The sequence below is a fragment of the Diadema antillarum genome, unplaced genomic scaffold, assembly GCF_040938485.1.
Source record: "Diadema antillarum isolate AM-2024a unplaced genomic scaffold, OU_Dant_1.0 seq00001199_RagTag, whole genome shotgun sequence".
Taxonomy (NCBI): Eukaryota; Metazoa; Echinodermata; class Echinoidea; order Diadematoida; family Diadematidae; genus Diadema; species Diadema antillarum.
This window is the reverse complement of record NW_027271993.1, coordinates 757,044-784,279: the sequence shown is the minus strand read 5'-3', so window position 1 is coordinate 784,279 and position 27,236 is coordinate 757,044. Positions and strand designations below refer to the sequence as shown.

Here is a 27,236-nt window from a genome sequence, read left to right as displayed (position 1 = left end):
ACACATGATAGCATCACGTGAGTTGAGGCAGACATCCCATCCTTAGCATAGGTGTGTGTGCATCTTTCAACCAACTTTCTCATCGCTACCTGATTTACGGGAAAATATCGGCGGAATACACCTTGATGACATGACCTTATTCGCGTAATGTTGGGACATAAAGCATCATATTGCTTTAGTCTTACCCGCTATCATCGCCTGATGTGGATCCAGTGATAATATACGTGAAATATTTAATGTGACCTGTAGATAGTGGAAACTACAGCAGCAAACAACAAAACTGTGCTGAACTGCAGCGGCCTACTGCGATCGTCGACCATTAACTTTGCATAATGGATTGCCCGAAGGTAATTAAAGATTATCTCAATCTCGAAAGAGTCTCGAACCTTAGAGTTATTAAGATAATGGGGAGCCAATTTCAGTTTTGCCATTATGTTGTTTATAGATGTAGACATCACATTATTTATAGCCAGTAAGTTCTAAAGCAACTGAGAAAACGTCTTAGAAGGGACGGGACACCAAATTTGGAATCTATCGCATACAAAGAACTATAATGGGCCGAGCAAGCAGAAGCCGAGAAAATGAAGATGGCCCACCGGGTGAGGATGTCTAGATATATTCTGTTTACCTTCAGCAATGTTCAGGAAACATGAAAATAATGAGCACTAACACTTATATCATCTCCACTGTAATAGCTCTCTTCCGAGTACGGTGATTTTTAAACAATTGATAAAACAATAGGTAAGAATTAGAGACTTTCTTCATGGAAAATGAGCTCACATTTTTTTTTTTCGTATATCACAAGATAGGCCTAGGTTGGTTGCTTGTTAAATAACTAGCCATTCTTTTTTCCTGTACTTCTTCTCTTATATCAGCTTGTTTTTGCACCTGTTTTAGATGAAGTAATTTTGAATTCACCTGTTACTGATATTTGAAAAGTAGACACCTAGGATATGAAAAAGAAAACTCTATACTCTGTTCTGTGAGCAGTGTTCAATTCTAGACTTGTGAGGCAATGTCACTATCACTGGTCTTCTGCAATTCGACCATCATGCGGCTGTGAATATAAATCAGTGATTTGTTGGAACATGACTGTGTGAATGTATTGAACGGGGTCACCCCACAAGATCGACACCCACGAGTCATACAGCCCACGAGCTCGACACTAAAAACAGGTCCATGACTCATACAGCTCTCGAGTCACACAGCCCATGAGTTCGACACTAGGTAAAAACAGTCCACGAGTTCGACAGGGTCTCGTGGGCCTTGTTAGCTTTTTGTCGAACTCATTGGCTGTATGACTCGTGAGCTGTATGACTCATGGGTGTCGGTCTCGTGACGCGCACCCGTATTCAACTCCCGCACGTGGGCCTCTCTTTTCTAATAATACACTCTAAAAAAAAAACAGAGTCAGAACTGACCCGGAACTGGGTCCGTAGGGATCATACACCGTTCCGGGTCAGAAATGACTTGGAATTTGGTCATGAAGATCCCGAATGGGGTCACCCTGACCCAATTCATGACTCTGAATGGTCATATCTGACCCCATTCCTTATCATTTCTGACCCGGAACGGTGTGTGACCCCAACGGACCCAGTTCCGGGTCAGTTCTGACTCGGATGTTTTAAGAGTGTACAATAATTTTGAATGGATAGTTTAATATCTGTATGTTTATGTATTGTAGTTCATTGTTCTTTTGTTTTTACTTGAAATTATAATAAAAACAACAAAATGTGATATTGGAAATAAAATTTGATTTGAAATGATTTGAAATTTAATAGATTCAATTCGCTCCGGTTGGATCAGATTGTGATGAAATATGCCATTCTCTCCGTCTGAATTTACTCAATATATCACATCTTATTAAACTTCATGGTGTGGAATTGCGGCTTAGATAAATGGCCGCTCGTTACTGCACAATGAACGAGCATATTTACAAACATACATACGTGCACATATGCATACATATCGTCGGTCTAATGTTAAAATGACCTTAAACCACTTCCATTGTAATGCCAAAAGGCCCTTAACACCATAGACTTTGTACACTATAAGTGCCCTTTTGGCATAACAGTGGAGGTTCTTTAAGGCCCTTAAGTCATAAGGCCGACGATATACACATGAACCGTTCAAGATTTCATTGATGCTACTATCTACTGTTATACGACCTATAGCCAGATGTGTCTATTTTGATATTCCAATCGAACAATTTTGGGGTATAAAAACTCATGAACTGAATTTCTGCAGTCGAGTAGTGAGGCAACCTGCCTTGGCAACCTGCCTTCCTCTCTTTCTCTGTGAAGCACTGACTTAAAATCACGTGAATTTAATTCTCAGATAGTTTAGGTTTCAGGTTCTTGAAGCCACAGCCTCTGGCACCAGACTTTTTATCATAACACACCACTGTCTGATACTACCATTGACTCAAAGCGAAACTATTGTAGGCCCTACGCATTTATTTACAGAAATAAACGTAATCATGCAAAATAGAAAACAATCCTTGCAAGATTTGTTGAGAATCAAAATAAAACAACATGAGGGGAAAAACACAAAGTAGTTACTACAGATGTTTATCAAAACTTTGTGTTTTAATGCCTCGCTGTCAAATAAGAGACAAAGGTGAACATACTTTATCTTTTAAGAAATGCAGGTTAACCACTGATGCACATATTATAGAGCCTATATGGTATCATGGTTACCTTTGAGTGGGCATCTCACACTAAAGATGAAATTGGAATAACATTGGAAATAAGTGTTTGAATACAAGGGGACAATTTTAGAAAATTCTAACAAGTATCAACCTAGTGATCCATACATTTTGATGGCAGTAAAATGACAGCAATGTTATTCCATGGTTCATGGTGTGTTAACGCTTTGACCCTTTTCTGACAAATAAAGACATAATATTGATTTTCTTCTTTTGAGAACTGCTGTTAATCGCTCTTTCCATTTCATTGCACCCTTTGTCTTACACCCAGACAATCATCGCAAAACAGACAATAATTATTTCGAAATCTTAAAAAAAAATGTAAGATATTTACCATTATTTACCTCGTTTTTTTATGCAGATTGCTCTAGGTATTATCGGTGTTATGCCTCTCATTTTGTTTACGGGATGAGCTGCAGCAGTGACGTAAACTACAACAAAATATTAGACACTGTTGCATACATACAAGCACACACAGCCATGAACAATGGGGGTCATCCCACTAGACCGACACCCACGAGTCATACAACCCACGAGTTCGACATTGAAAGCAGGTCCATGAGTAATTCAGCTCATGAGTCCTACAGCCCATGAGTTCGACACTAGGCAAATAAAGCCCATGAGACCGACACTAAGTAAAAACAGCCCATGAGTTCGACAGATACAACACGGCGCTTAATGTGTCGGTCTCGTGGGCCTTGTTAGCTTAGTGTCGAACTCATGGGCTGTATGACTCGTGAGCTGTATAACTAATGGGCTGTATGACGTGTGGGCTGTATGACTCGTGGGGCGTATGACTCGTGGGTGTCGGTCTCGTGACGTGCACCCGAACAATGTTGCTTTCAAGACACTTTCAAGGCAATAATTGGTAAAAGAGATATGGAAGCACCGGGTTTTCCCCACGACACAAGAACTTATAATGGCTGGAAACTAATGGCTAGACGCCATGAATCCACTCAGTTAAATGTATACACACTGTACTTAAAGGGATGGGATCGTTTAGGTATAAAAGGGATGGGATCGTTTAGGTATAAAAGGGAGTGCACTTGTCAGTAATTTGCAGAATACTTGATAGTGACATTGAATTAATGTTTTGCATTATTGGTTGCTACAAAACAAATTTTATTCTTATTCTTAATTGTTGAGTAGCTTGAGATTGTTGTACTGAAAACACTGAAGTCATTGGCGGCAACCTGTTTTTATTTGGTAGAGAAAATAATCAATGAGGAAAGGTTTAGTGCGTTAATAAGTTTCAGATTACGGAAATTGATATTTTGATAGTTCGAGGGGCACACTCACTGCCTACGCTCATTCCACATTGTAACTGAAATGAGCGCAATTTTGGATACATGTTTGTGTCTGTGTGGGGGGGGGGGGGTGGGTGGGTGGGGGGGGGCTCTGTATCGAAATTACGATGTAACGCATGTGTATTACAGATGTATGTAAAGAACATTGTTGAAATTATTCAAAATAACTTTACGGTGTAAAGCCGTATTTTAATATAATTTTAATCGAGTTGATAATAGTTGAAGTTATATAAAGCAATGCAATACAAAGAATAAATAAAATAAAATAAAATAAAATCAATATAGTGCTTAAAAGGGATGTTATCGATTGCTTTGTTTCTTAATTTCGGGTGAAAGCGAGAATTGGATGAGAATATTAGACTTACAAAAATACGGTGTTTAGAACTTGATACAGGGGCGCAACATCAGGGTTAATAGTGCGACACTTATACTGGATTTAAGGTATATGTAAGATATGTAGTTTGGTTACGTTTTAGGTTGATTAAAATGAATGTGCTGAGTAAGGGAAAGGGGGAAAAACAACACTAGACCTGTCGGCCGTGAAGTTTTTTCTTTTCCCGCCTCTTCGAACAACACGTCGAAGGACGTTTGATATCGCTATTAGTGTACACTGTAAAAACATCGGTGTTAGATTTAACACCATGGGTGTTAAATCTAACACTGATCAAACTTCAATAGAGGACCACACCCACAGGTGTAGAAAATGCACTGTGATGGTGTTGAAAAGTGTTCACCTGACACCTCGTGGTGTTAATTTGACACTGTACCTGGTGTTATTTTGACACTGTACTGGTGTTAATTCAAAAATGACACCACATGGTGTTGATTTGATATTTGTTGGTGTTAATATCAATGGTTTAACACCCGTCCAGCTTCAATAAGAGACCACACCAGCTGGTGTTACTGTGGTGTAAATTTATTTTCACATTTTTTCAAAAATCTAGTATTTTAATGAATAATTCTTGATCGTCTTGTTTAAATTATATAGAAATCAACAAGAAGTGCAGTTACTAAGAAACTCTTCAAAAAACAGTTTTATATTTGAAAATGACACCCAGAGGTGTTACCATAAATGAGCACCGAAAATTTAACACCAGCTCGGTGTTCACTATTTAACACCGGACTTTTTGCAGTGTACTAATGACAAAGCAGGGTAAGCATCCAAGATTTTGCTTCATGTCATGTTTATTGAGCCATCGACAGTTGATTTAAAAAGTGAAACGAGTTTATTCAAATGTATTCAGGGTACCAGATGTAATTTACCAGTGAGATTACATTATTACTTCAAATATGAGCATGTGATTGTGAAATATGAAATGTGATTAGAATTCGGTGGGCTGTCGAAGTTCACGAGACTTCTACTGTTATAGTTATGGAAGAAAACAGCCACGGCCAAAATGGCGGCTGTAATGATAATCATTATGCACTGATCACTTTCTTTAGGGCCTTTATGACCGTCATATTATATGCCATGACATCCAACTGACGGTATACATACAGAAAGTGCTGGAATATGGTGACAGATGAATGTATTTATAAACATCCAAAATGACGCATTTGTGGAATAAATATTCACGTTGAAGATATGACACCGGGATGATTCTAAACTGTGACACGTTTTCATTCATGATCATGTCCAACCTGCAATTGCAATTGCAATTGCAATTGCAATTGGACTGGGCTTTGGGTATACACGTATTAATAAGATATGTAGTTTGGTTAAAGTTTAGGTTGAAGGAAATGAATGTGATGTGTAAAGTTCTGCAATTGCTCCCCTTTGATTGTACCTTTAAATATTTTTCTTTATCATTAATGTACCGTGTAATTTGTATTAGATAATTGTCACTATTTTGTAATCATCAAGTTTATTAATTTTTCTTCAAAAATCCTATTTTTACGAAAGAAAAATGTATTCGTATATCACGTTTGTCATGAAATTGCAGAAATGAATAAATATCAAATATATCAAAAATATCAAATATCAATCCTGACGAGGTAGCACGCAGACATTCAATTTTTGTGTGTTTGGCTTGCAGGTATTTAACGACCCTGTACACAGCAGCATCCAGATGCCTTTGTACTGCCAGTGGATTATCGACACGCCCCAATTCCAGCGATTGAGATACATCAAGCAACTCGGCTGCACCTGCTACGTGTTTCCAGGAGCGGTCCACACTCGTTTCGACCACTCTTTAGGGTATTTCGCTTATAGAATTATCAAAGAAGCCGATTTCCTCATGACGATAATCATTTATTTTCTTTAAATGCTCCAAGTATGACGACAGTTTAGTACTTCTTGGTATCTAGGTTACATGCTTGACTTGCTGCTATATCAGGCAAAGCATAGAATTCGAATAATACACAACGTTCTGTACGTTGTCGGCCATCCGTTCCCTGATATAACTCTTACCCCACGCCCCTATTTATATTTATTGATATCATTCTCAAACGATGTTTCTTAAAGGGATGGCACAGTATTGGTTGAGGTGAGGATTCAACTTTTAACTTTTTGCGAGATCCTTAAAATCAGTTCATGAAATGTTAAAAAGCACACAATTCTAGCAAAAATTAAAGGTTTAATTATTTCATGAAAATCGGTTTTGGAATGACAGAAATATCTCCAAACAAAGTAAAACAAAGGAATTCTAATAAAATTTGGTTTGTCAGGATTGCTTTGTTTTGCATGTCTCAGCCATTTCAAACGCAATTTTCATCAAATAAATTTTGTATTCCTCTTCATGCTCTTTCATATCTCATAAGAGGTTTCTCAATATCTCAAAGAATCATCATCGAAAAACGTTGGAAGCCTCAAGCCCCATTTCAACCAACACTGTACCATACCTTTAATGTTAGTTTTGACAATGGTAATAGTAATATAAAGATATTGATGTGAAGCAAATATCCGTTATGAATTGGACAACGAACCAACATTTCAGATGTTACTAAAAATAAAGCAAACATAATCCTACTTTAGATACTGCTATCAACTAAAAACTAAGATCCTGATATGTCCATGCGTTCACTGAGCGTAGTTGATGTGCGGCTATAACGACAGAATATGTGTATTTAACGTATAGCAAGCAATTTATTCTGTAAAAGAATCACTTAGTGATCTATGGTTTGGACAGTGAACCTTTTAAAAAAGGAGAACATGTTCTACCCTGACAAACCTGCATATATTTATCTTTGGCATGTGTCCTTACAGTGTCAGCCACTTGGCGGGAAAACTTGCCACAACGTTACAGCGCCACGAACCCAGCATCCAAACCAATGAGATTGCCTGCGTGGAAATCGCCGGTCTGTGTCATGACCTCGGCCATGGTCCATTCTCCCACGCATTCGAGAACATTATTCCACCTGATGAGAACGGAAGAAAATGGCGTGTAAGAGAGCAACTAGTGCTTTAAAATTGGTGATTTGTCTATTCGTCAAATATCTTACTATATTTTACATTCCCTTTATCATTAGCTCCCTCGTGGAGACATTATATTGTTTATCTAATAATAATGTTTGATTTCGCTTGAAATTCGTTATGATCCGATTTTATGTCAGTATTGTCTGGAGCAAATTATCTTTTGATAAGGTTCCATTATCTCTATTTTCTTTTCCATTTAAAACAACAACTTAACAAAATTTTACTATTCATCGGTAGTGATCCGTATGGAAGAATAAGAAACAGAGATCGCTTTAATCGATTGTATAAGCCCTTCATTGTTTATACAATTGTTTGGTTACAGCTTCATCGCAAGTCACTTAATTGCTAAAGTAATAACTGGTTCTTAAACTGGCAACACATTTTAGAAAACTTCAAAGTTTCGTTTTTCACTGAAAAGGGCAAATTTTAGCAAACGTTTTTAATTCTGACTTGTGCAGAAGTAATGAACTTTTGTATCTTATCATTCTCAAATAATGATATGAATAACAATACATAATGGAGACGATAATTTCTGCAAGAAAATCCCCCGGGGGTTCAATGGGTTAATATAATAGTAATCGACATGTGTATAGTTAGCGATGAGGGTATACGATGAATATGACTATCAGGATAGTGGATCATTTCGTTATATTCGCCAATGGCAGGCCGCTTTGTTTAAATTCCTTTGGGAATGTGTGTGTGTGTTAACAGACAACATACGATATCAAACGATTGAGCTGTGATATTTCATTGCAGTCAATAGAATATACGATTTAAACTTATATTCCGCATGTACATAAGGCAGAGGAATTTGTGACAAATGCCGAAATGTTGTGCAATGAAACAGAAATTAAAACTGCCATGAAAGTGGAAGTTATGTGTTTTCAGAGTACTTTAAATGATTAATGTAACTTAACAACTTCTGTCGTCTAATGTCGACTTAGAATTCGATCTTTAGACGTATAACCTCACCTGTAGCATTTCAAACATACTGCAATATATATCCGCCCCAGGACAAGAGAAATTTACCTAATGGATGAACGGTCAATGATTCCTTGGTCTTATTGGTCAAGGGTTTCCTTTTCCATTCTTGTGAAAGAGCGACAGCGTGACTGAAAGACAAAGAGACGGAATGACAGAATTTTAGAATTACTGAAGGAATGAACTCTAAAGAGATTATTACTTTATTGTGCAATAGGTAAATAGGTCCTAATTGGGGGTGCACGCCACGAATTCGACACCCGCGAATCATACAGCCCATACGAGTCATACAGGCCACAAGTTATAATTATGGCCTAAATATACCTAGCTCATGAATCATATGCCCATGAATTCTACACTAAGCAAACAAGGCCCACGAGACCGACACATTGAGCCACGTGTTTTAATGTCGAACTCGTGGGCTGTTTTACCTATATACCGTATATAGTCTCGAATTCATGGCCTTATTTGCTTGTGTCGAACTCATGGGCTGCATGACCCACTGGCCTTTCTTCAGTGTCAAACTCGTGGGCTGTGTGACTGACTCGTGGGTGTCGGTCTCGTGGGATGACCTCCTAATTAGTCCCTAGTAGTCCGCCCAAATCACCAAACCTAATCCCCCCCCCTTACATATACGCAGTCAAGTAATTTGTAGATACGCATACAATCTTTACATTTATTTTGCTTTCCGTTGATACAGCATGAGGAGCAGTCCGTGCTCGTGTTCGAGTACCTGATCGAGAAAAACAAGCTGAAGAAGAAGATGCAGGAATTCGGTATCTACCAACAGGAACTGGAGTTCATTTGCGAGCTCATCCTTGGAAGGAGCAGACAGTCAGACCAAAAACTAGTAATTATTACATTCTACTGACATCAAGTGCTATCCCAATAAAGATTTTAAAGATGCATGGCCTTTCTTGTACCTGTTTAATGTCCTATACAAACGCATAAACGAAAACGTACCGAAACAGAAGAATTGGTCTTCTCCTCACACTTTCTCCACCATTAGCGGTATCAAAGTGCACTCTCGGTCAACAACTCCCCGGTGCCGATGATGTGTTTCAACAAAGATCAGACTCAAAAAATGAAAACTACTGAAATACACATAATAAGCATGGAACCTCTTTTTGTCCCCCAAGTTAATCCAAGAATGGCCATGTTGAAGTTCTACTGAAACATTTTAGAGAAAACGCCCAAACTTGTTCAAACCGTCGTCTACATAAGGGCTTCAATTGATCGATCCAGTCTCATAGTTTTAGACGATAAAGAATTAATGATCGATTCTCTCAATATCCATGATATAAAGATTCCTTTATTTCCTTGCGGCAGAATGACAAGGACAGAACGATAACAGTTACTTTATAAAAGAAACATTCTCAAGCCATGCAGTCCACCATCTTGAACTTGTAGGTTTGAATTTGGGTATGTGCTGGAATGAGAAAGTGGTATATCGTCACAATACAGTCTGGATAGGAATAAACTTCGTAGCACCATGGTTTGACATGCACTGTTGAGCGCCAATGTCATATTTTTTAGATCCGCGAGAACAAGTTCTACCTATACCAAATCGTAAACAACAGCGTCAACGGAGTCGATGTCGACAAGTGGGATTATTTTGCTCGAGACGCTCTCTTCCTCGGGATGAAGTCGGCCTTCGACTTTCAACGCATCATCCCCTTCGTACGGGTCTACGACATCCAACGTCGAGGCGGAGTGATGAGGAAGGAGCTGTGTTTCAGAGACAAGGTGCTTAATCCATTAAAGAAAAAAACTGAACAATGCTTAATGATGCATGGATGTATATGTGTCACTTCACGTCATGGTACATGTACTATTGATACATTTCTAACATGCAACTATGGGACCGTAGTAATTTTAATTTCTCCTTCTTTAATATTCGATACAAACTAAATGCAGTTGTAACATAGAGAGGAAGAATTTGAGATAATGAATTTTCTTCAACCAAGTTTTTAATACACAAACTGTCAATGAACCTGAGTGATACCCTCCTGTTTACGGGTGCACGTCACGAGACTGACACCCACGAGTCATACAGCCCGTGAGTTCGACACTAAGCAAACAAGGCCCCCGAGACTGACACTTTGAACCCCGTGTTGTATCTGTCGAACTCAAGGGCTGTTTTTACCGATTGTCGGTCTCATGGGCTTTATTTGCCTATATAGTGTCGAACTCGTGGGCTGTAGGACTCGTGTTCTGTGGGACTCGTGGGCTGTATGGCTCATGGGTGGTGGTCTTGTGGGATGACCCCCTCTTTACCTTTCTGATCTCCTTGATAATTTGTCGTGGTTCATTATCTATCTTCTTACTTTCTTTTTCTCCTTTCCTGTGCTGTCATCCTGTTTCATCTTGTGATCGAAGAATGTTTTCTAATCCATCTCCCACTGAAACCAGGATGGTCCCATAAAAACTCTGAGGTAATTTCGAAGTCTAATGAGGTACGGCTTCATAGGCACATAGTCAATACGTCAATCTTGACTCTTCAATCGATCAAAGCTCTACCTTAACCATTCTTCCAATGATGTCTTTCCTTCAGGTCTCCAGCGACTTAAACCACATGTTTCTCACCAGACGCCGTCTCCACTACGCTTCGTATCAACACAGGGTCAGCAACATCATCGCAATCATGTAAATATTGTAACAAAAATAAAGGAAAATAAATAATATTTGTGTATTCTATAACTCTTTCCCCAATAAAACCATGTGAAATACATCCAGATCTCCAGCTGCTATTCTGCCCTTCTGTCAATTGCCCATCTGTGTACAACTGACTATAATGATATAAACCCTGACAACAAAACAACTATTTTTTCCCTCTCTCTCTGGCTGGTTTTGCCACACTATCAGTAAACATTATGACTTATAAACAATGAATAATGTATTTGTATATAATATATAATGTATTTGTATAGCTTCAAATCAATATATAATTATCACTGCAAACATCTCCGCTGCGAACAGATTCTGATAAAATAGGAATAATGCAATTTGCCTTAGGCAGTTTGAAGTGGGACAAATTGGTTCGTAGGTGCACCATGTATCTTGTACTATAATGATACTTAAACGACAAGTGAGCTCTTAGAGTACAATTCCTTACCATGTCCAATATAATAAGAAAAATAAGATATTGAAGAAGAGCAGAAAGAACAATGTTAGGTGTCCATAATTACTAGTACATCGGGTAATTTGCATTGCGTCAAGTATCCCTCAACATGTGAAAATTTACTCCAGGCCCGAATTGGAGAAATTTCTACACTTGCATTCATTTGATTTCCCTTACTCGGAATTACACTCGAATGCTGTGCAGAGCTTGAAATGTTTTGTTGCAGTCTTCACCTCTTTCATCAATCGAAATTATTCCTCAACTAAGAGCACAGAGCTTATTCATTCACCTGAATTGTTTTATATGTCCATCTATTTGTAGGTTGAGAGATGCCCTCTTCGCCGCGTCAGAACACCTCAAATTTCCGGGGAGAAACGGGTAACATTCTTTGAAAATGATGGCTTCCTCTTTTGTTATTCCACTGCACACATTACTTATTTTGTGTGGTTGATAGATACTGATTGATATAAGTATAGATATTGGTTAGACGATGAAGTGAGAGTCATAAAACTCAATCACTAGACCTCACACGGGTCCTGTTATTTCGAAAACCTAATAAATTCACCAAACATCGTTTTTTCATTGCCGTAATTTGTTTATATTAACTGAATTTTAGCTTTCAACATGTTTATTGGAAATGGAGTTCGAATTAAGTCATTTCAGGACTTATACCACATATGAACAAGCTCATTAGTGATAAAGCTGCATACTGGATGATCAAGATTTCATAAAGTCTGCAAGAAGCAGTCAAGCATGTGACAGCCTTGCAACGATTTCCTCATGCTTCTAAATTTCAAGACATTTCAAAACGTTCTGGGACTTTAAATTCGAATACTAGTAGGCAGTAGTTGAAGTATCAAGGTTTCGATCAAGCAAACAGGTTTCTATTTTCGGCAACCATCACTTCATTTTGCGGTTTTCTTTGTTCTCGTGACCGCGACTTTCTAAAGGTAACGTACATAGTGAGACGCATCATGACAGACTGCGAAGAGAGGGCTTGTCATTTACTGTACATGAAAATGTTGATCTCCCAGTGTAGTAGATGTGCTATTTTCACGGCAGCGTTTAGGTTGACATTAATGATTAAGCATGAAAGAAAGAACAACCCAAAATCAGGCATGTAAAAGAGCACGAATCTTCTATGAAAATTACGTCCGTCTAAACCGGAAAATAAGATACACAAATGAACGCAAAGAAGTATGCATGTGAGAAACAAAAAATACGGAAATCGGATTAAAGTGTGCATGCTTTATCTGTCGGTGTGCCCTCCTTCATCTTTCATTATAAAGTTACGAATCGGAATCATTTCATTTGTTCAAATTTAATGCATTTAATTCCTCCTATGGTCGTATACTGTAATGTACTGTTCATACTGGTTATGTAGCAGCGACATAAGCAACTTTTTTTGACGGACTTCTATTATAATCATTAATACTGACACCCAAGACGGTGAATTTAACTTTCATACGTCAAAACACTGCTGCACGGAGTAAAAGTTCTTGACCTTGACAATTGTACTTCTGTTGTGGAACAGTCAGTACAAGTACTGACTTTCATCGCAACTTCAGATGTCTGTATCTCTGATATCATTCCCTTTTAACCAGAACCGAGTACAATCTGCTAGAATGCGTGAAAGACCCGGAAGCGTTTTGTCAGGTCAACGACGGTGTCATCAACGAAATCATGCGTTCGAGGTCGTCGGAGAAGGGCATGGTCAAAGCGCGAGAGATACTCGATCGTATTCACAATCGGCAACTGTACCAGTGCATCGTTGAAATCCAACACGCCGCAGAAGTGGTAGAATGCTCTCTTTCCTTTCCTTCAGCATTGTCTCATTACGTTTTAAGTTTTAATGCTTCTAACTTCAGTGACATGGATCACAGAAGCCCTCAAATCTTACAAGTAATGGTCCATCATTAACAAAAATAATGGTTACGAGTCATTTAAAAAATACTTTACTGCAAATATATCTAAATACAATACTGTGTTCTTACTCAAACATTAGGCTTTCTGTTTTCGACTTTTGTGTAGAGTCAATTTCGTGTTTGAGTGCATCTTAAATTTGATGCACAGTTCTCACAACCCACTGTGGAAATATGTCACTTACACTTTCTGATTGTTTTCGAGGTTTTTTGTTTGTTTGTTTGTTTTAACAGGTCATAGTATCTAGAACTGATAAACTTGTCGTCAAAAATATGAAAAAAATCCAACAGGAAAAGTGTTTAGTGGCTTTTCTCCACATTTTTTTTTAAGATGATAGGTTTTTTGTATTGAACTCGAATCAATTGACATCAAAGTGTAACTACTTACTACCTTTCAGCTGCGTACGATCGACCCGGCGGACATCAAGAAATGCGTGGTGGCCGACGACGACGAAGACAGTTTGTCGTCGGACGAAAAGATTTGGCGCTCCGAAAATTTGGAGATAGCGGTATGTCATCTAATTTAGCTTCACCCTGTTATCTACTGAGCAAACTGTTAAAACTGAGACACTTTACGATGGTGTTTTAAAAAATGTCAACAGTCAGGCTGTGTCGCCCATTACCACACAAATTCAGAATTTGCGATATCTACACAGAGAACGAAAATCGAGATAAATTCCCTGCCTACGCGAAAATAAAACAACGGAAAATTTCCTTAGAACTGAAAAGCAGATCATGGAAATCAACCCTATATAGAGAGAGATCCTCGAGTGGATTCGTAATCTGAATCTACGCAAGCCAAAGTCTAATACTTGTATAATGACTTTCTGTATAGGGGAATATTGATGCGTAATCGACTACATCTGTACCAAATAAAGTCCATAATGCATACTAACCTTATAAGATCCTTTGGAATGCAATTATCTTATTAGTTAGATTGAGCACTGTGGTAAAAAAAAAAAGATGTATGCCCTGTACACGTATATCAAACGTAGCATCAGTACTATTTTCCCTTTGCTTTTTACTTTTTTTTTGTTCTTTAATTACAGTAGAATTTCTCACTGCATATCTGTAAATGTTTCCATTGTGTATTTTCTTTTCCAGTGTTTGTATTATTTGTTACTACGGTAAATGTGGTCCCCCAGGGAAGAATAGTTGTACTTTATAAATACGACCGAATGTGCAATCCTCCGTTTCTTCGTATAGGTGTATTTAGGACCTATATATATTTTCTTCTACATTGCATACTTGATTTGGATACGGAAATAAAAACAACAACTTTCCCCTTTTGCCAACAGGTGTCTCACTTTGACTACGGCAAGGGAAACGAGAATCCCCTCCTGCATATTCCATTCTACAAGAAGTCGCAGGAAAACAGTAAAGTGAAGGCAAGATTCCTACAAGAGGACAAGGTAAATAAGACCAATGTGGCACGAAATACAAGTTTTACCATCTAAGACTGGGCGTACTCATCAGGACAATAATTAGTGCATACCTGGTTCGCGCAGACTCGTGTGCATCAGTTCTTCATGGGGAGTGAAACCCAATACGTATATGGATTGAGTAAATGTAGAAGTACTTTTAAACGAATTTCCTGATTTTCCTCAAACTCACTGATGTGTTCTTCTGATATTCATGCATTCATTCAATCCGGATATATAATAGGTTTTATTCCCTTTTAAAGGGACACAGTCCTCACGAAATTTAAAAAAATATGTTGTTGTTGGTACCTCCAATGAACTACTTTCACCAAAAACAAACTTTAAAATCACCAAATAAGCTCGTACATTTTGGTTGAAAAAGTGTGACTCTGCATGGTGAATATGCTAATGAGCAAGTCTTGGCGGAGAGTCATACGTCGTCGATGCACAACTCTTCCCAGCCGTGTTCTGCTCGTTATCCGTACGCTCCCTAGTTTACCCGGATGCATGAAGACGTCGGTGGCTACTCCGACTCGTATTTGACATTGTTTCTACGTTGTGTGTGTGTGTGTGTGTGTGTGTGTGTGTGTGTGTTTGTGTGTGTGTGTATGTATTGTATACTAATGATGCACAGGATAGAGTGTGTTAGTGAAGGTGCGGCGCGCTCGAGAGTATTGACAATGGTGCGACATGCACGAGGCGCAGCCGAGTGCATGTTTGCAACCGTTGTCAATACTCGAGAGTGAGCCGCACCTTCACTAACGCCACGAAATAATCCTGTGCATCATTAGTTTTATAAAATGGGTCGAAAACTAACAGCATTATTCACGTACCTTTGTGGGTCAATTACCAGTCAGCTACATGTAGCACTCGCTCAACAGTCAAGATGTCCGAAGATGTTCGTCCCAAACATTTACGCACGTCGCACTCGGAAATCCCGCACACTCACCTAGTACTGTACGTACGTATAAGAGTATACGTACGCCACGTACTGTTATGCACAAGAAAGGCCGCCGGCTGTGTTGTGGCAGCCCGCGGCGCGGCCCGAACTAGAAGTTGTTTACAGGATTGACAGCGCGTATAGTAGCGCGTGACGCACTTGTAACAACTGATTGAGTGCGCACTGCTAGTGTAAAACATTGTGACGTACGTCAGGCCAGGGAGGTGGAAGAGAGACTCTTCTTAGTGCTTACCTGAAGAAAATAATGCACGCACACGTGACTCATTTCAGCGCTTCCAATTGGCTACATTCTTGAACCCATTTTATAATGTATTATATTCGCACGTGTGGACGGTACAACTAGATGATAGATCTACGGTAGATACGCGTACGCACCCCATACGCGGTTTGCCCTTCGCACTTTTCCAGTCTCAAGCGCAGCTGCAGCCCTACCTGTCGCCGCTCATGCATGTTCTATATATAGTACGTACAGAGTGTACATATTTGTAGATAGAAACGATTCTACACAGGCCTGCTAGTACACTACAGGGGCGACCGCATTCAGCGTCGTCTGGTCAGGCTATCTTACATCAGTAGTTTTGCTCGAATCGTGCAGAAAATTTCCCAGGAAAATCCTTTTTTCCGTCCCAGACCAACAAAAGTATCGTGAAAGGTGAGCTGTGTGGCTGGGAAATATCGGTACAACGATGCCGAACATAAGAAACTTAGGGCCTACAAAATCTCGAAATCGTGTTGTGACCTACCTGTGCGTGGACAATTTGTAAAGCGATGTTTTTACGTGGACCGGCAGGCTGTGGCCCTCGGTTATAAACCGAGAAAACTCCTGAAACCAGATGCAATCCTGACCATTTGCTCACATGAGTTATAAAACAGAAATACCTCGAGCATCGACTTCGAAGAGAACCGAGGGAAAAAAGCGTAGAGAGGTAAGGAAAGTGGCTAGCTATGTTTAATTTACCGTGGGCCTGCAGCCGGGGTTGGACTGCGCATGCAGTACAGTGCCACTGAGCTAGCTGCTGCCAGTGCCGACTGGACATGCACGGCAAAGTGGAGCGAAATCATATCCCTACGACCCCCTGTGTTTACCCTTCCCGGCTCACGTCATATTTTTTTTTTCGAGGAAAGGCGATTATCTGACTACTTACAGAAATATTGAGATACAAACAATATTTTCTTTGAAGAATTCGACTCTCTCATGCACAGGTTATCTTCGGTTTGAATGCCAAAATCGACTGGACGGAGTCGATCGAGTGTACTGTGTATGTATCAAAGAGATTATACCACAAGAGGGCGGGCGTAGTCCAGTGGGGACAGTGCCGTATATTAAGAGAGTCTGGCCAACTCATAAATTGGACGCCATGTCGTTACCCAGCGTACAGTGCGCTTAAGGTTTTAGCGTGTGCGCTTGGGGGTTAGCGTTACGCGCAGGCGTCCCAAAGGCGCAAGGCACTGTGTTGCTTGACTTTTTTTTTTTCATAGAGAGAGAGAGAGAAAGGGTGTAGGTTGGGGGAGGGACATTCTTTCATTCCATCCATGTTGTACAAAGCCAACAATCGTCAATCATTTTTACACTTTCAAATAGATCATTGTAGACACTGAGCACCCAGGTATCAATAGGGAAGCTGTCTAAAGGACATAATTCTTGAATATAAATATGATAATTTTTTTTTTTGGCTGTAAAAATAAAAGAAGAATTCAGAGTATGCCGTGTCATACACTTTCCTAGACTGTATGCTATATTGTATTCAGCAAGCTGTCCAGGGAACAAGAATATTGCACAACAAAATGATAAATAAATTTACAATTCTAGCAGTGCACAGGCAATAGACGAATTCCACAGTTATTACTGCTTTGCACGTAAATAACCATCAATTACCATCCTATTTAGTACCATATAGTTATGTATTTAGTACCATATAGTTATGTATGAAACAGACATGAAGGCCTACTAGTATGTAATCCAAAAGAAATACGCCTATGTACAATGTACAACATGAAACGTCATCGGCAAGTGCGTATTAAGATATGTAACTAATGATCTCAAATTGTTTAGAAATAGTTTTTAAAAAGACCTGTAATTGAACGAAAGCACAAATATCTGGATAAGATATTATGATGATGAGGGATATCCTCAGTGACATCCGTACCAAATATAAACTATACGATCAGGACCATTTAATATATAGATATGAAATAAGTTAAAAAACAAATAAAATTGTCCAAATGGCTACCGGCATATACCTCAGCCATAAATTGTTCTCTTAGCAGGTGTACAGTAACCCCCCCCCCCCCCAAAAAAAAAAAAAAAAAAAAAAAAAATCAGATTTTCGCATTGATAACACCCAATAGGATTAAACTGTGTAAATGCTACTTCAGAGTCTTAAAATACAATATCTTGGCTCTCAATTTAGTAAAGCGGTCACAGAGAAAAGTGGATTGTTGTAAAGCATGACATGAGTCTGATTCTTCCACTTCGACGATGCTCTTGTGTGAGAATACAATAGACAGAACTTGGAGAGAAGAGATTTCTGACATCCTCTAGAAAACCCCTAATTTCTCTTTGACCACTGAAGAAACTCGAATGGGGTTTTCTGTAAATAATGTGGGCAATGAGTTATAGTTTCATAACCTGAATTTTAGATTGATTGACTATTTTTAATGCGGAGAGTCCCGTTGTAATTTTTTTTTTGGGGGGGTACATACGGTAGAGTACGTCTTGACAACGTTACACGTCAGTTTCATATACATTGTAATTGACAGAAAAAAAATGGCATGTTTGTCATAAGATATAATACGTCGAGTGTTTACTTTCCTTGAACTATGTGTGAATGGATTACTTTTATTGTTTAAGAGAGCAAGTATTAAGGAATTTGAGCTTTTTTTACTCGTCAGTTGACCTATCTATACTTCATGGCAATACCCTGAGTGGTTATTTTAAAAATATGTGGAAAATCTTGTCATTTTACTATTTTCACTTGACCATTGACCATCATGGCCAAAATCTTTCCCTATACGCGTAACTGTGTAGTAATGATGGCATGCAAATACCGTGTTTGGTTTTAAGTTTTTGCATTGGGTAATCTCCAAGGTACGGAGGAACTGGGTAATAATATTTTAACAATAGATATTAGAATTTTAACATTTTACCTGACATTGATCCTTGACCTTTGGTCCCCTCCCATGACCCCCACCCCTATACCCCCTACCCCCATAAATGAATAAATGAATAAATAAATCACAAGAGAATCATAGTCACCGCAGTAAGTTTTGTCTGGAAATACATGTACTGACCTTCAAAAATTGCATGTAGATATGTGGGAAATAGTAATATTGTTTTAAGAATTTAACCATTACGTACATGATTTTGACCTTTCACTTTGAGCGTGTTTACACAAAAGTTTATAAGCTAAAGACAAAACTTCGTCCATTGACACATGCATCTTATGTCAAACAGTTTCATTACAAACGGTGTCCAAAAATGATTACGGAATGAAGGACAGACAGAAGGACGGACGGACGACCAAAACAAATGCATCAGGCTACACTTCGTACGTTATGGCGGTGGCATACAAATGTAAATCAAAACTTGGATAGTCTGAAAGACACCGTGAGGAATTCGAAGAAAACATATCATACAGTTTTCCCGTCGCACACTGATTTCCCACTTTTTTTTTCCTTCGTTTTGGATCTGTCGGAAAGCGGTGCATCATTTACACATGAGTCAGGTGGTTCAAGCAACGCCATGCTGGGCAGGAATTTAGGCATGAAAAATCATCAGTTTTTAGCAGAAACATATCAAAATAACTTTAAAATATTATATTATATACCTTCTACTTCAATAAAGTAGACAACGGCAATGACAATTCATTATCCCCACTGCACCGTGACTGATATTGGGGATTTCCCAAAGGCAAACAAAATTAGCGCGTACTGTAGCTGCGCGTAATGAACAATGGGCACTGCGTATGAGCTTTGCTCGCGCCCGCGTGATTGACTTTGGTAACGACATGGCGCCTGTAGATCACGGGACCAGCTTTTGACCAATCACAGGCTTCAAAACACATAAGCCAAAAACCGAGTTGGCCAGACTCTCTTAATATACGGCACTGAGTGGGGAGGCAGCCGCGCGAGGGAGCTGCCATTTCGCGTTGTGCAGTGCCGTATATTAAGAGAGTCTGGCCAACTCGGTTTTCGGCTTATGTGTTTTGAAGCCTGTGATTGGTCAAAAGCTGGTCCCGTGATCTACAGGCGCCATGTCGTTACCAAAGTCAATCACGCGGGCGTGAGGAGAGTTCATACGCAGTGCCCATTGTTGAACATGCGCAGCTACGCGTGTATTGCTTGCCTTTGGGAAATCCCCAATATCAGTCGCGGTGCAGTGTCCTTCTTCTTCTTCTTCTGATTAAGTCTGCCTCCTTCAATAGACTGAAGATTCTTGCAGACTGGTGCTATTTACATTATAATACAATTTATTTACAGATATTTACAAGCACATAGAAAATTTGACGAAAATACTAGCCACTGTGATCAACCGTTAGACGGTTTCGAAATGATCCCACAGATGGCGCTGAAACAATTTCTGACGACAGGGAATTCCAGTTCCTTACAGTTCTTGGGAAGAACGAATGGCGATGCGATTCAGTTCTCGAATATGGTACCTGATAGGAGTGTGGTTGCGAGGCTCTCGTTAACTGAGTAGCCTGTTTGATGATATAGTCCTGTGCTGAAAGAGGAGTGAGATTATTGTGTATTTTGTACATCATAATTAGCCTGTCATTTTCTCTGCGCTGTTCCAGAGTGGTCCAATTAAGTTCTTGTAGCATTTTGGTGACACTCGAGGTGTTATGGTAGCGATTTAAAGTGAATCGCGCAGCTCTTCTCTGGACCATTTCCACTTGGTGGATTAGGTTCTTGGTAGATGGGTCCCAAACTGTGGAAGCATACTCAACAATTGGTCGAACCAACGTTTTGTAAGCTGTGGCTTTAACATCAGAAGATTTTATGCGAAGATTGCGTTTTAGAAATGCAAGCACGTTATTGGCTTTATTGACAGTATTGTTGATGTGTTGGGTCCACTTCAAATCAGAAGTTAAGTCCTTGCCGTTGTCTATTTTATTGAAGTATGCGAAAGATATTTTGATATCTTACTGCGATAAACTGAAAATTCGTCATGCCTTTCCTGCGCAGCATGGCGTTGCGCTAACCGACCTGGCTCAAATGTAATGATGCACCGCTTTCCGACAGATCCAAAACGAAGGAAAGAAGTGGGAAATTAGAGAGTGACGGGAAAACTAATATATGATTTTTTTTCCTTTGGATTCCTCGCGGTGTCTCTCAGACTATCCAAGTTTTGATTCTCATTAAGATTGTATATGTCACCGCTATAACGTACGAAGTGTCGCCTGAGGCATTTGTCTGTCCTTCATTCGTAATCAATTTTGTTGAAACCATTGGCCATGAAACTTGACATGATTGTGTGATTGCGTAAACATGCTCAAAGTGAACCGTCAAAATCATAATGGTTAAAATCTTAAAATACTGCCATTTCCCCCATACTGTATTCAATTTCTGAAGGTGAGCACATGTATTTCCAGACGAAACTTTCTGCCCGACCGTGATTCTGTTGTGATTGTTTTGTTTTGTTTTTTTTTTTTTTTGGGGGGGGGGGGGGTGGGGGTGGGGTTTGGGGTCATGGGAGGTGGCAAAGGTCAAGGATCGATGTCGGGTAAAATGTTAAAATTCTACTATCTATTGTTGAAATATTATTACCCAGTTCATCCATACCTTGGAGATTATACCCAATGCACAAACTTAAAACCAAACGCGGTATTTGCATGCCACCATTCGTACACAATGACGCATAGGGAAGGATTTTGGCCATGATGGTCAAAGGTCAAGTGAAAATACTAAAATGACAGTAATTTCCGCAGATTTGTAAAATAACCGCTGAAAGTATTGCCATGAAAATAGATTGGTCAACTTACGAGTAAAAAATGCTCAAATTCCTCATTATTTCTCTTTTAAATAAAACTCATCCATTTACACCTATATAGTTCAAGGAAAGTAAACACTCGACGCATCAAATTTTGTGACATTTTTTTTGCGAATAATATGTGAAACTGTCGTGTAACATTGTCAAGGCGAACTCTACATCTGCTAAGAACAATGTAATATGGCGGAGGTATACCGGTCGCCATTTGGACATTTTCATTTTTTAAAACTCATTTCATATCCATTCAATGGTCCTGATCATAGTTTATATTTGGTACGGATGTCACTGAAGATATCCCTCATGGTTATCATGTTATCCAGGTACTTGTGCTTGTTCAATTGTTCAATTACACGTCTTTTTTTTTTGGGGGGGGGGACATTATTTTTAAACAATTTGAGATCATTTTACATACCATTATAATTATGCACTTGCCGATGACTTTTCATGTTGTATATACATTGGATATACATAGGTGTATTCCTCTTGAATTAGGGCCTACTTATACTAGTAGGCCTTCATGTCAGTTTATCTAGTATGGTACTAAATAGGATGGTAATTGATGGTTATTTATGTGCGAAACAGTAAAACTGGTAAATTCGTCTATCGTCTGTGCACAGTACAGCTATAGAATTGTAAATATATATACATTGTATCATTTTGTTGTACAATATTCTTGTTCCCTGGACAATATTCTTGTTCCCTGGACAACTTGCTAAATAAACAATATAGCATAGGGGGCCTACAGTCTAGTGAAAATTTACGACACGACATACTGTGAATTCTACTTTTATTCATACAGCAATAATTTATCATATTTATATTCTAGAATTATGTCCTTTAAACAGCTTCCCTATTAAGTTTATATACCTGTGTGCTTGTGTCTATTTGAATGTGTAAAAATGATTGATCGTTGGCTTTGTTCAACATCTCTCTCTCTCTCTCTCTCTCTCTCTTAAAAGAAAAAAAAAAACAGTCAAGCAACACAGTGCCTTGCGCCTTTGGGACGCCTGCGCGCGCTAACCCCAAAGCGCACACGCTAAAACCATAAGCGCACTGTACGCTGGGTAACGACATGGCGTTCAATTTATGAGTTGGCCAGACTCTCTTAATATACGGCACTGGCGTTGTGGGAGCCGCCATTGCACAGATCCTGTACAGTTATTAATCAGTAGATAGCAGCGCACTGTTTTATGCGCTCGACTTGAATACTTCAGTATTCGGCGCAGTGACCGTGCGTTGTTTTATTGTGACGTCACAATGGTCTTGTTTAAGCGTCATAATGGTGCTGATGTTGTTTGATTTTATGGCATGAGTGGGAATGTACGCGAAACAAACGTCATAATGCTCAAGTACTGTCTAGTCTAAACCCAAGTTTCCACTCTTTATTTTGCGAACAACAAAAAGGTCTGGACTCTACCAAATGGTTCAAATGATATGATACCATCGTAAAAACTAATATTCAAACAAATAACCACATTGTGATTCTGAAAATGAAAATGTGTAATAAAGAATAACATATCATTCCAGATATGATATGAGAAGATATGACTTGAACGTAGACTTAGATCCAGTGCCAGGAGCTGAGTGTGCGCTCCCTCTTCAATTTTGGACGCACTATTTGTACGCACGCGTATGGCGACTACTTACTCTACTGACCGATTCTGTGACGCGCTATGTGTATTTTTGGCATGCGCGCAGCCATACTGGGTGTATCATCCGACCCCCCCTCCACACTCCCCCACCCCTCTCCCTACATTAGCACGCGCGCAGAATGAAAAACTGCTTTAGCCAATAGGCGTCTCGTACTGAGTGCGCGAATGCTTGCTAGTGCGCGAACCTTTGTTACAAGTGCGTGATAAACATGTTGCCCCGGGGTGGGGGAGAACAGGGGGGGGGGGGGGGGTCGGCTGATACACACCGATACACCCACTATGGCTGCGCCCTGTGCCGTAAAATGTCTGCTGCCCTCAACGAACCCGAATCGGTCAATAGGTATAATCTCTTTGGTATGTATACATTGGTATGGTAAGGATTTGCGCGCGAGAGTGGTTTCTACGCTAAGAAGTATGCAACACGGACGGAAGCTAGAAAACGACCGTGCCTATTTGATGTCAAGTTCATGGTATATTTGGTTTAAAAATACATATAAATTTATGTTTACAATATTAATTTTTCGTAAATTATATATATCTACGCTTGAAATATTTTGTTTGAAATTATAAAACCACAAACTTTCACATTATATGATGAAATTGCAACTAATCATTTGAACACTTAAATTGGTTTTAGAGGCACGGCTGTCAACTTGGTGAGTAGGGCATGCACTCACCGAACTAAAACGTAGTATACAAATAATGACTGCTTATGAGGGCACAGTTAAAATTATGAGCCCAAGGTGATGTGAAAACCGTAACTATGCCCGAAGCGAAGCTGAGGGCATGGTTACGGTTTTCACATCACCGAGGGCCCATAATTTTAATTGTGACCCGAATGTCAAGCAGTTATTATTTGTTTTATATACCGAAAATATAGATTCCGAAATATAGATACCGAAAATATAGATTCTAGTCTCTTTTACAGCATTCGTAATCAATGCTGATCGACAGCGCGGCGGTCGTATCATTGGTGCGTACAGTGATGTGTACAGTGTACGTTACGTGTACTACGGGGATGCGATTGTCTCCAAACCAGTCCGCTAGTCTCTTTTACAGCACGCTGATTGAATGCGCGGCGGTCGTATCATTGGTGCGTATTATGAGCGATCTACGTGTGCGGGGTCGCGACTGTCTCTAAAACCTATTTACTAACTGTGCCCGGGCCCCGGTCACAGTAACTCAAAAATAGGGCACAGTTATTTTCATGACTCCCCTTTTAACCAATCAGATGAGAGGATTCTAGAAATGAGGTATATAATTTTAACTATGTTTTAGTTCGGTGCATGCACTACGTAGCATCTTTTTGCCGGCTCTTTCACGATCGCTTGCAGGAATTATTTTTCAAAAATCGCGTACGGAGACAATTTTTGATGTCCAAGCGTATAAATTGGTGAAAGCTTATATTTTTTACTCTTCTTAATTATCAGTACAGTGAAAATCTCAGGACTGCTTCCCTCTAATGTTACAAAATTTATCTGTAGTCTTCAACAAACAAACTTACTTGTGATTGCAATAATTTCAGCTTCCAGCCGATTTGCCCCAACAATTTGAAGACGTCACCCTACGGATCTTCACTAAAGTTCCGGGGTTGAAGCGATCGGTCCTGAAGCAGGCCACGAACTACTTCTACGCAAGCGCTCGCCGGTTGTTCCGGCGTCGAGAGACACCCCTGACCCCGCTGAAGCATTTCTCTCTAAGCAACTCTCCGAACCACTCGCCTCCGCCGAGTCTCCCTGTGGGCGCGGTTAGTCCCATCCCGAGCCTGACTCCGACGATGAGCTTGAAATCGGGAGAAAGCGGTGCCGAAGACCGCGTGGGCAGCAGCGACAGCCGGTCGAGTCCAGCTGCAGAGATGGACCCCAAGTCCGATTCCGATCAGAACGGTGCTGCAGCGGCTGGGTCCCTTGAGAGTGGCGAGCCAGAAGCCAGTGTAACCGTTGTTAAAAAGCTCTTTGATGAGGATTCCTAGATCTGTCTATACATGTTGCATAATATAGCGTAGTAACCATCGGTTTACCTCCGGGCATGGCTAGGTAGGGGGAAGGGGAAGTTTAGACAGAATTATTGATTCTTTATGGTTCCGCAATACTTAATCATCACCGCACTTTCAATTCTCTATTGACGCTACTTAACGACTCTGTTTTATGTTCAGCCAATTAGAGTTTCCATAGGCTGAAAGTATGTAGAGAAATGGGCAATTTTCGTTAATCATTGCCAAAGAGCCATGGAGCTGTGAACCTAACTTTCTGTGCCCTTTCTTCCTCAAACTCTTCCCATCTCGATGTTATAGCAAATAATAAGGAAATTGCGAGGAATGCCTTTGGTGTTGAGCTTCTTCATAAGGATGGTCAAACAGTGAAGATAGCTGAATTGATGCGTTGATAACGTGGCAAAAGTTCTGTTGTTAAATGATATAATGTGTCGTGCATTGGATCTATTATATGTATTGTGTTTAAATGTATTTAGAAACTTTCGAAAAGCCAAGTGAAATCACAGACTCGTGCAAGCAAAATCAAAGGAATCCTAAAACCACAAAGGTGCCTCCACATTTGCTGCCCTAGCCTTCTTCATCATTTTTTTTACAAATAGCATTAGGCCTATACGATGAGGCAGTGATTTACTACTCGTATGAAAATCTGCGAAAAATATCGTAATATTGTACATAAAAAACAAACTGGACATGTGAAGACACAAATGGTAGCAAATAATTTAAAGATTAATTACAATACAATTGCAATAATGTTTGTTTTTTTACATAAATCCTATGATTTTTCAGGGCAACCGAATGGAGACATTCGAAACGCAGCTCAAAGTTCGTCCCTAGTAAAGAGCGCCACGTTCATTGGTAATACCTTTGATGTAATCTTGAAGTGAAATACATGCATTCACATTCAACACACTCCATGTCAAAAACTTGAGCAAATAACACAATTTTGTAATCCACATAAAAAGTAAAGCGCCATCAGAACTATATATACACCTGCGGTGGTAGATGCGCCCGCAGAAAAGTGGTTCATTACTGTTATAACACGTATGTCTGAATGTTCAACACTAATTCCTAGGTCGGTCACGATATCTTACTTCTAATACGAAGGTATGAACAGTATGGCTGGCAGTCGGCGAGAAGCAGCCGTCTAGTGCAACTAAACTCAATCATCTAAATGAATTTTGTGTATTTTATACTTAATTTTGTACAGGGAAAAACAAACTACAATCCATGTAGCAAGCAAAAATATTAACTTTCAGTAATTCGTGAAGATGTACTACTATGATGAAAGTGGAGAACCAAGTGCTGCGGTCAATTTCACAGCCAATTTGGCTGCAAGAAAAAGGAATGTCTTTGCTCATAACTATGAATTCGTTTGCAATGTCTGAATAGCGACATCGGTCCTATTCTAAGGCCCTTAAAACTGGCAACCAACAAATACGTTCTTGTCTGTCTTGAAACCGTGAGCATGTGCTTTTTCTGTTCTTTCATCTTTCGCTCATCAGAGCAATAAGATCGAACTATGGATACCTATCAAAATAATGTGCACACGCTTTATAACAATGGCATTAGGAAATTTCATGATGGAGGTGATAACATTGACCCAACACTCACATATCTTTAGGACAGAAACTCTTTTGAACATTAAGAATTAAGAAGTACTGGTTTGTGGAATGGGGCGATTGATATTTAAGAGTGCGCAAGGACTTGCAATGCAGACGTCACTCTGTGAGCACAGATGGACACACGATAAGGGACATGTTTCAA

At 39.6% G+C, this 27,236-nt stretch overlaps 1 protein-coding gene across 1 annotated transcript; it reads left to right on the top strand.

The window, feature by feature from the left end:
• LOC139744639 (deoxynucleoside triphosphate triphosphohydrolase SAMHD1-like) lies at positions 1-25,497 on the top strand. Its single transcript, XM_071655069.1, has 11 exons — positions 1-347; positions 6,051-6,211; positions 7,220-7,397; positions 9,111-9,260; positions 9,947-10,156; positions 10,965-11,056; positions 11,853-11,909; positions 13,136-13,328; positions 13,852-13,962; positions 14,752-14,865; positions 25,005-25,497. The coding sequence occupies exons 1-11, from the start codon at positions 333-335 to the stop codon at positions 25,449-25,451; spliced, it is 1,728 nt and encodes a 575-aa protein (XP_071511170.1). The 5' UTR covers positions 1-332; the 3' UTR covers positions 25,452-25,497.
• Positions 25,498-27,236: the final 1,739 nt, after the last annotated feature.

What these genes read in the sequence shown, in the direction of transcription:
- LOC139744639 (XM_071655069.1), top strand. An exon ending in AGAACGGAAGAAAATGGCGT is followed by an intron (nt 7,398 to 9,110) that starts GTAAGAGAGCAA and finishes CCGTTGATACAG; the next exon opens with CATGAGGAGCAGTCCGTGCT. An exon ending in AGCAACATCATCGCAATCAT is followed by an intron (nt 11,057 to 11,852) that starts GTAAATATTGTA and finishes ATCTATTTGTAG; the next exon opens with GTTGAGAGATGCCCTCTTCG.